General features: G+C 47.7%; 1 protein-coding gene across 1 annotated transcript; it reads left to right on the top strand.

Moving 5' to 3' along the window:
* The first annotated feature begins 323 nt into the window (after positions 1–323).
* RFLNB (refilin B) lies at positions 324–6,407 on the top strand. The gene is made up of 3 exons (XM_037372149.1): positions 324–611; positions 2,200–2,309; positions 3,614–6,407. The coding sequence occupies exons 1-3, from the start codon at positions 408–410 to the stop codon at positions 3,942–3,944; spliced, it is 645 nt and encodes a 214-aa protein (XP_037228046.1). The 5' UTR covers positions 324–407; the 3' UTR covers positions 3,945–6,407.
* Positions 6,408–8,608: the final 2,201 nt, after the last annotated feature.

Here is an 8,608-nt window from a genome sequence, read left to right as displayed (position 1 = left end):
AGCGAGGGTGCAGCACTTGGGCAGGGACCGTGTCCAGGGGCACGGGGACGGCAGTACTGGGAGCATGGGGGCACTGGGAGCACCGGGAGGATGGGGGCACTGGGAGCACGGGGGTACCATGAGGATGGTGGCACCTAAGGCACCGGCAGCAGGGAGGCACTGGAGGAACGGGGAGGGGGCGGGGCATCGGGAGCAGGGGGACACGGGGAGGATGGGGGCACCGTGATCGGGGGGAACCGCTGCGGGACGGGACGGGCACCGGGGAGGCGAGGGGAGCCGGCCCCGCCCGCCGCCTTGGCCCCGCCCCGCCGCCTTGGCCCCGCCCCGCCGCCGCCGCCCGGGCGCAGCCGGCGCAGGGAGCGGAGCGGCGGACTCGGGCGCGGGGCAGGGCGGCGCGGGGTCCCGCCATGGTGGGTCGGCTCAGCCTGCGGGAGGTACCCGACCTCCCGGACATGAGGAAGCGGGGCGACGCGGGGCTCGACAGCCCCGACTCCGGGCTGCCCCCCAGCCCCGGGCCCGCCCCCCCGCCCTGGCTCCTCTCCTCGGGCAGCCCCGACCGCGCCGCGACCAACGGGCTGCCGGAGTCAGAGCCGCCCGCGCCCGCCGCCGCGGTGAGTACCGGCCCCGCCACCCCCCTGCAGCGCCGGGCCGCCCCCCGCGCCGCTGCCCCGGGGCCGGCGGGACCCTCCGCCGGGGGCGCAGCCCGGAGCGGGACCCGTAGCCCCGGGCACCCGCCGGCGCCGCGCTCGGCCCCCGCTGCGGCAGGTGCTGGGCCCCGCGGGCGGCGGAACGGAGCAGCCGCTTCCCCGCGGGCCGTGCCCCGTGCCCCGTCGGGGGTGGCCGGCCGGGAGGCTTCTCCTTCCCGCACCGAGGGGCCGGCGGCCCCGCAGCGTCCTGGCGGGGAGGAGGGTGGGCAGCCACCCGGGCGGCACGGCGCTTACCGGGGGGCTGGCACCGGGCAGCCGGCGTGGGCACAAGCTGGAAACCACCGACCCCCGGCTTCCTCCGGTCCACCGGCGGCTCTGGCTGCCGCCGTGTCCCCTGACGCACCCGCCGCGGGAGGCAGCCGCCGGGGAGGTGGCGGGGCCGCAGACCCGGCCACGTTGCGGCCGGGGAGCTGGTGGGGCTTTACAAAAGCCTCCGGCTTTGGGGTGGGCTCTGGCCCAGGGAAGCCCTGGTCTCTCCTGCCCCAGGTAGGGGTTGGGACGTGTCGCATCTCTGGAAACTCCTGTGGAAAACGAGCTCTCATTCCAGAGAGCGACGCAGAGTAGGAAGTTTGTGTATTAAACCATCGTTTCACTTAATGGTATCAGGTAGAGCTGTGCTAGCTTTTTGCATAATAATTTTTGAATGTTGACGCTGAGCTGTTAGTACAAATACTTTAGAAACCACAAATCTGGAGGAAAGATCCCTTTCCTCCAGGGGTGAACTGGGAAAGGCCGTAGGAGAGTACCGTGTTGAACAGGAGAGATGCTCACAGCCCCCTCTGCCCTGTGTAGTAAAGCACATATGCAGAGGTGGCTGCAAAAACAAAAGCAGGTTGCTTCCCTTCAGGGCCGCTTTAGTTTGCTTCTGGCTGCGGGATGTTGCTGGGCCGGTGTTGGCTCACAGCGCTGCCTGTCACAGAGAGGAGCGTGGGGACCCTCCGTGAATTGCTGCTCAGTGGGAATGAGTTAATCCTGCCCACCAGGTTGTGTGTGAATTACACAAATTGGATTTAATACCTTCAAATAGTAGCTACAAGGAGGTTGCTCACAGCAAGATGTCCTGCAATAACTTCCTGCTGTGATCTGCCTGTGGGCAGATCTGATGAATCCCGCAAGGAGAGCTCGCTCTCATACACTTGTACAATGTTGGCTATAAATTCAGCGTGAACTCAAGTTCGTGCTGCAGAAAGCTGTGCTGCACCGAGGGGCTGTGTTTTCCTCTCGTTTCCCAGAGTGGCTCCCCTGAAGTAAGCTCCTGGAGTTAGGACTTTGTCTTCAAAAAATACACTTGGCCACATCTTTGATGCTGTAGACTAGTGTGAAGTCAGACCTGCAAGTTGCACCTGTAGGCATGTCTTGGACTAGCAGATCCTCTTGCATGTCATGTAAATGTGAACCTCAGCAGCTCTGTACTAATGGCTAAATAAATGCATTTTCCTGAGAATATACTGTATCGTTACATAAAAGGAATTATTTTTGGCTTTTTTTGCAGAATTCTGTGTTTTCCCCCAGCCCTGTTCTCTCCAGCTGCCCTCCAAGATTGTGTCCTTTATCCTTTGGCGAAGGAGTTGAGTTTGACCCTTTACCACCGAAGGAAATAAGGTAAATACTGTGTTACAGGCCTCTCATTTTGAAGGAGTTAGCATGTAAAGGAGTAGTTAGGCCTTATCAGCGCCTGTGAGTCAAGTTAATTTATTTGCAGAGCTATTGTTCCACGCAGCTGTACACTCCTGGACCTGAATATTTGTACAGGCTGAAGGAGTGTTCAGCCTGTTTTACTCCCATATGGCTGTTTTCCAGGAAGACTTTCCTGTATTTTATGCTCTTGCTTTTACTTCATTGCACTGCTTCTAAATACTGGCTTTCAACTGATTAACCAGAAGGTAATCATGAGGGAAGATCTTCAAAGCAGCCATCTTTCTAGGACTGTTTTATTACGGGAAAGGAATTTTGTTCTTGTAACCTTCATGGTTTTGTAATAAACACTTTCTATCTTATCAGCAGTGGCTGGTTGTGCAAACTAAAAGAAAAGTTAGTATTCAGGGAGTGCGTTATTATTTCTTTTTTTAATGCACTGCATCACTTCACAGCCTGCGAATTATTCCTTTGAACATCATGATTTGCAGTAATGAGCAATGAAGGCTCCCAGCTGATTACTGTGCAAGCAGAACTAGACTGATAGAATCAAATGGAAGCCTAGCACAGGGTAGGGGAGGAACGGCCTGGTGTGGGGAAGGAGCCGGCACTGTGGCTGCAATTGAAGGCAGGCAGCACTGCAGAAAAGCTAACACGGAGTTGTTGCAGTGTGAAGGTGATGAAAACTTTCTTTTGCAATCCAGGAACAGAGGATTATCTTGCCGGCAGAGTTTGATGTGCAATAGTAGTATTTTCCTGCCAGTCAAATCTTCAGAAGTTTGCCTTCAGAGAGTGCCCCATGCCAGGAGCAATAGCAGAGAACTCCCATGTGACTCCTGACAAAGGAGAACTGAAAACATAACATGTACTTCTGTGGACTTGGCGCTCTGAGGAATTGGGATGCTTATGTGCAAAGCCTAAATGTGGATCTAGGCCTCTGGGTTTAGGCACTGGAGTTTGAAGGAGGCTCTTGGGTTCATAGACCTCAGGCTTAAAACGATGGACACGAGGACTGAGAAGATAACCTGCTAGTGCTGGCAGCTGGACAAAAACAGTGATAGTGCCGGGCATGTCAGTAATGTAAGACTTTTCCCTCTTCCCGTAAATGAGTAAGACACCAGCAGACAGTTTTTGTGAGATGTGGCTGTTCCTCTGTTAAGGTGGCAGGTGCGGGGCTGAGGAGCCACCCTGGTACACAACAGCTCTGCTTTCCGGAAAATGCAGCCTGCTGCTCTGGAGCCGAGCTCATGCATGTCTCCCTTGTATTTCAGGTACACGTCTTCAGTTAAGTATGATTCCGAGAAGCACTTCATCGATGACATCTATATGCCAGTGGGCTTAAGCATTTCCTCTTGCAGTCAGACGGTCATCTGTGTCCCAAACTGCACGTGGCGCAATTACAAAGCAGAAGTCCACTTTGAGCCTCGCAACAAGCCCCAGCGTTTCACGAGTACCACCATCATCTACCCGAAGCACGCCAAGACTGTGTACACCACCACGCTGGATTACAACTGTCGTAAGACCGTGCGGCGGTTCCTCTCCAGCATAGAGCTGGAAACTTCGGAGTACCTTGGGAACGACTGTGTCCTGGATGGTTGCTGACTGACAGCCGTCTCTCTTGCTCTGATCCATCCCAGTCCCATCTAATGTACTGTGCTAACTCCGCTAGCTAAAGCGGGTACAGACCCTCTTTCTCAGCTCTTAATTCCTGCTTTAAGCATCAGAATGGCCTGAATGCAGTTTTCTGTGGGAACATAACTAGTAAGGAACTTGTTTCTTTGCCTTTAAGGTCGTGAGTTCTCTCCCCTTCCCCACAGTGCAGTAATCAGGTGAAAATAACAGGAAGTATTTTCCCAGATAAAAACCTGACAGATAAGAAAGAATGTGGAATAGTGCCTGGCAGGTGGAAATCCATTTGATGCTTTGTGGTGATGTGCAAAAACAAGGGCAGTTTGCTCTCTTGCGTAGAATCTGCCAGGTCATTTGATTACAGCCAGCCAGAGTTGTCATTCCTTTCTGTTTAGATTGTGAGACTGTTTTCTCTAGAAGAACCATCTCCTGGAAATTGCTGGAAAAAGCTAACAGACAAAAATCTGGAATTCTGCATTTAACAGATACAAAGATGTTATCCTATGGCAATCATGTCTGGTTTGAAGGCGTGTGTTGGAAAGAAGAGGAATTCTGAGTAGAGCAGGAGATAAACTGCTTTTGCAGCTCCAGGCAGCAGAGAGAGGATCAGGTAATTCAAGTTCTTTAGGTGAATGGCATGATGTATCTTGTGTTCTTATAATGACTTCTGCAGCACTGTAGTCTGTGTATCATGCTAGCATTTGTAGTAGGACTTGTAATGAAAAATATCAGGTCAAAAATTATCCCTGGATTGTTGGAAAGTCAGGTCTTGATGATGTGGTGGTAGAAAAACATCAGTGCCTAGTTTTTACCAACATTGTACTGTCTGCACTAAGGGAATTGTAACTCGGAAAGTTTCAGAAAACGCACCGTGTGTACAGGGACATAGAATGGAGATGCTGGGATCAGGTGTGAGAAGCTGTTGGCATTGGGGGAACGGCTTGTGAAGAGGTAGACAGTAGAAAAAGGCAAATTTTTATTGGATAGCAAAATCCACAGCTGTAGCTTTGCTTTCCTGTTGAGCTTCTCATTGCAAAGGTCCGTGTCCTCTCTGGACTTTGGTATTCAGGATGTCACTGGGATGGGGTAGCATTTGCCTGTCTGTAGGCTGCTGAATAACCCCTCCAGTCCCAAGTGCATAATGAGTTTGGGGACCAAAGGGAATAACTTCAGATACTATGGAATTCCATCTGGATGTTATGTGCATTAGTTTGTCATGTGCTTTGATGAAAATAAGACTGAGAGGTTTCTTACTTTACCCAGATATTTTTTTTTTTCTGTATTGACAGAGAGCAGTGTGGTGTGGAGAGCATCCACTTTTGGGACCGTGGGTTACATTGGTGGCTAGTGTGGTGTAGCTGCTCGGAAATGCTTGGTAGGCTTAACTTAGCTGGACATGGCTTTTCTATGTATTCCAAAACTCCTCTGAGGTGTAGGTCACCTTCTGGTGTAACATCAGCCCTGCACCTGCTTTTACAGAGGACTTTGCTAGTGCATAGCCCCAAGGGTGAATTTTGTCAGTGGTGAGTTAGAAACTCGGCAGTCTGTTCTTGAGCTGTACTTAATGCGTGTTTGTGCAAGTGTGCTGAATGGTGTGGAAGCGTACTGCAGTGTGAACTGAAATGACTTGGAAAGACTAAAAATGCAGCAGGAAGGAAGGGTTGAGTTTGTGTGGTTTGGGTTTTTTGTTGTTTTGGTTTTTTACTTATTTATTAGCTCAGAACAGAACATCCTTGATCTTTGGTACTGGCCTCAGAAAACCAGATCCTAAAACAATGTCAGGGTGACAGAGGATGCCAAAGTCAGGTAGGCATTGCTCCAGAGTTGTTAAGAGCAGCGCAGTCTCCTCGTTAAACATGTTGGTTTCAGACTACCGTATGTCTTAAAATACATGTTGCAATTCCCCCCTAAACATTGCCCCAGGATGTCTTTGTTGTGTAACAGAAGACACAACTCAGCCCTGAAGTGTGGGGGGTTTCAAATGGACAGAACTCTTTGGGAAAGCTATTGCATCATTGCTTGCTTCGCAGTTTCATGTACCTTGCTCCTGAAACATCTGGTGCTGGCCACAGGACACTGGAAGAACACGGACCCTGGATTGCTCCGACAACGCTCTTCCAATGAATTCATTTGCAGATCTAAGAGAAGATTATTTTAAGTTGTAATCATTAATTGTTCCTAGGTATAAATGAAATGACCCTTACACTATGGTTTTAGGGTAAAGCACCTGATTTTTGTAAAGCCAACAAACTTAATTATGTACCTTTTAAAATTTTTTAATTGGTAGAGATACCTTTTAAATTATTTATATTCCAACATTTGCAAAGCTCTGATTAGCTCTGTGCAAGTGTTCTTGTGTCTGGGATGTTTTCCACTCCCTTCTCCTAGTTTTTGTCTTTTACATTATTGGTAATAAATCATCTGAAAACCATCGTATAGGGAAGTCTCTTTATTTTTCATTCAAAGCTTTTCAGTGTTTATTATGGTATTTACTTAGAAATAAATACATAATATATCCTGCCAATCCCAGCTCCCCTCTTGTTTCTCTTATGTCATGTATTGCCGTTTACATATTCCAGGAGGGTGTTTCCCATCTAAAACTGTCTGTATTAAAAAAAACCAAACAACCAAAAACCACCACCACCACCAAATATTGTGGTTTTATCAGTTTAGCAAGACATTGAAAAGTGCCTTGAAGACAGCTGAAAATCCCCTTCAATATATATTTGAGTTGCTCATCTGGTATAGGTTTATTTTTAAAGAGAGTTTCTGGTATGGATTTCAGCATATCCTACAAGTGAAGCACTTATCCTTTTCAAATGTTAACACATATTTAACCAGACAGGAATGTCTTTTAATCTTGGTTAAAAATGTAGATGCTCAAATACTATATTACTACGATATAAAATAAAACTTAAATGTATTATGCATTAAACTTTATAAAAACAAAATAGATGGTTACAAACTATTGTTTTGAGGGAAATTCTTTTGTGTTTTTCTGGATGCTTAATCTGTTCTTCAAACCTTTCCGAATTTGCAGGCATGTTGATTTTGTTAGCATCTCTGGCAAAGTACAAATGGATGCAATTGAACATCAGTTAATTCATAATGGAAATTTTTGCTTACTTCTTATTGTTTATCTGGTTATCTGCTTGCAAAAGCTCTAGATTTGCATGTAATGACATTATTGGAATCTAGGGAGCTTTGCAGCTATTGTAAAGCATGCCTGCTCCTGTAGAAGTCTGTGCAAGCATCTGAATATCATGTGGTGTTTAAAGTATTAAACAGCAGAAAAGCCACATATAAACATCAGTTGCTTATAAAAGACAGCCCATTTAAAAAGCCAGTAAGAAGAAACTTTAAAAATCAGAAGAGTATCTTTCGGGAGGGCTTCAGGAAAAACTTTCTCTCCTTTAAGATGTGCCATCTGACTGCCAAATACTTCCTTTAGTGTGGTTTGGGCTGTTTTCCTTTAATATTGTAGTAACACTTTGTATGAATGATGTTCCTTTACTATGAGAAGTTGAAGTAGGAGAATACAAGGCAGCCTACTGCTTCATGTGATTTTTAATTCGTATTGGCCAAATGGGCTTCTAGTTAGTACATACCATGACAAGGATAACCCTATTGTTATATACTCCATTTGCCTTGTATTATATACTGTGATTCTCCATAATGTCAGATCTGAGGGTCTGATACAATGAATTTTTGTAACAAATAAAATATTGTACCTAACAATTAGATCACAAGCCAAGTGATGAGGGCTGGATTCCAATCCCGATTTTGCAGCTCGCTCGGTTTCAAGTACCAGGTAAGTTTGTGTGCCTGCAAATTATTTTAGCCTCCAGACAAGGTGTTTGGTCATTCAGCTGCCCACGCTCACTTTCCCCATCTTCCACAAGGGCTGTGCTTGCTGGTGTCAGGACCAGAAATTCAGACCGTGAATACCTGAAAATCTCTGGTGTAATGCAGCGAGTATTATTTTGAAATAAACTAGTAGCAGTAACTAGGGGTACTGCAGGACAAAGGCAGTGTGGAAATTTTAATTGCTGAGGTAGTCTGAGTTACATCTGTATTTTAATTAATGGGTTGGTTTGTTTTTAAAGTATAAATGTCCTCTCTCCACACAGCTATTAAGACAGTGAGTAATTGGTACTAAGCTACAGAACTTGTTGAGAGATTTTAGGTGACACCACTGGTTGCAGTTTGGAGACTGCGCTAGCTCATTCAGCATTCAGGACCAGTTCACGCTTGCTCCTCTGGAAAATAACTGCAGCAATCTTCTTTACATACTGTGTGATTGCTGCTTGTGCATGACGGTCTGCGATGAAGTAATGGGGAATGCCTGATGATCGGGCATGGCTCAGTGGGCAAATGTTGCTGGATATACAATTCGTAACGTTTCCTTCTGTTTGTCTTATAAATGTGCAGCCTTTCTTCCTCTGCTACAGGATCTTCAAGAATCCCATCCCATCGAAGGCTTTTGTTAAGTTCAGCAGAAAGACTCTGAACTGCTTGACCAAAGTCCAAAATGGCAGGAGAGCATACTACAACCTTGGGTACTTCTGCATCCTTCTGATTCTCTTCTGTGTTATTTTGGGCTGAGTCAAGATTCCTCCCAGTACTTGGGATTTCGA

Source organism: Falco rusticolus, chromosome 1, assembly GCF_015220075.1.
Source record: "Falco rusticolus isolate bFalRus1 chromosome 1, bFalRus1.pri, whole genome shotgun sequence".
NCBI classification, from domain to species: domain Eukaryota; kingdom Metazoa; phylum Chordata; class Aves; order Falconiformes; family Falconidae; genus Falco; species Falco rusticolus.
Note: the sequence above shows the minus strand (reverse complement) of the source record. Positions and strands in the feature narration are given on the sequence as shown.

Bases quoted from the DNA above. Each gene is read 5' to 3' on its own strand.
- RFLNB (XM_037372149.1), top strand. From the start codon at position 408: ATGGTGGGTCGGCTCAGCCTGCGGGAGGTACCCGACCTCCCGGACATG. The intron at 612-2,199 runs GTGAGTACCGGC...CTTTTTTTGCAG, and splicing joins CGCCCGCGCCCGCCGCCGCG to AATTCTGTGTTTTCCCCCAG. The intron at 2,310-3,613 runs GTAAATACTGTG...CTTGTATTTCAG, and splicing joins TTACCACCGAAGGAAATAAG to GTACACGTCTTCAGTTAAGT.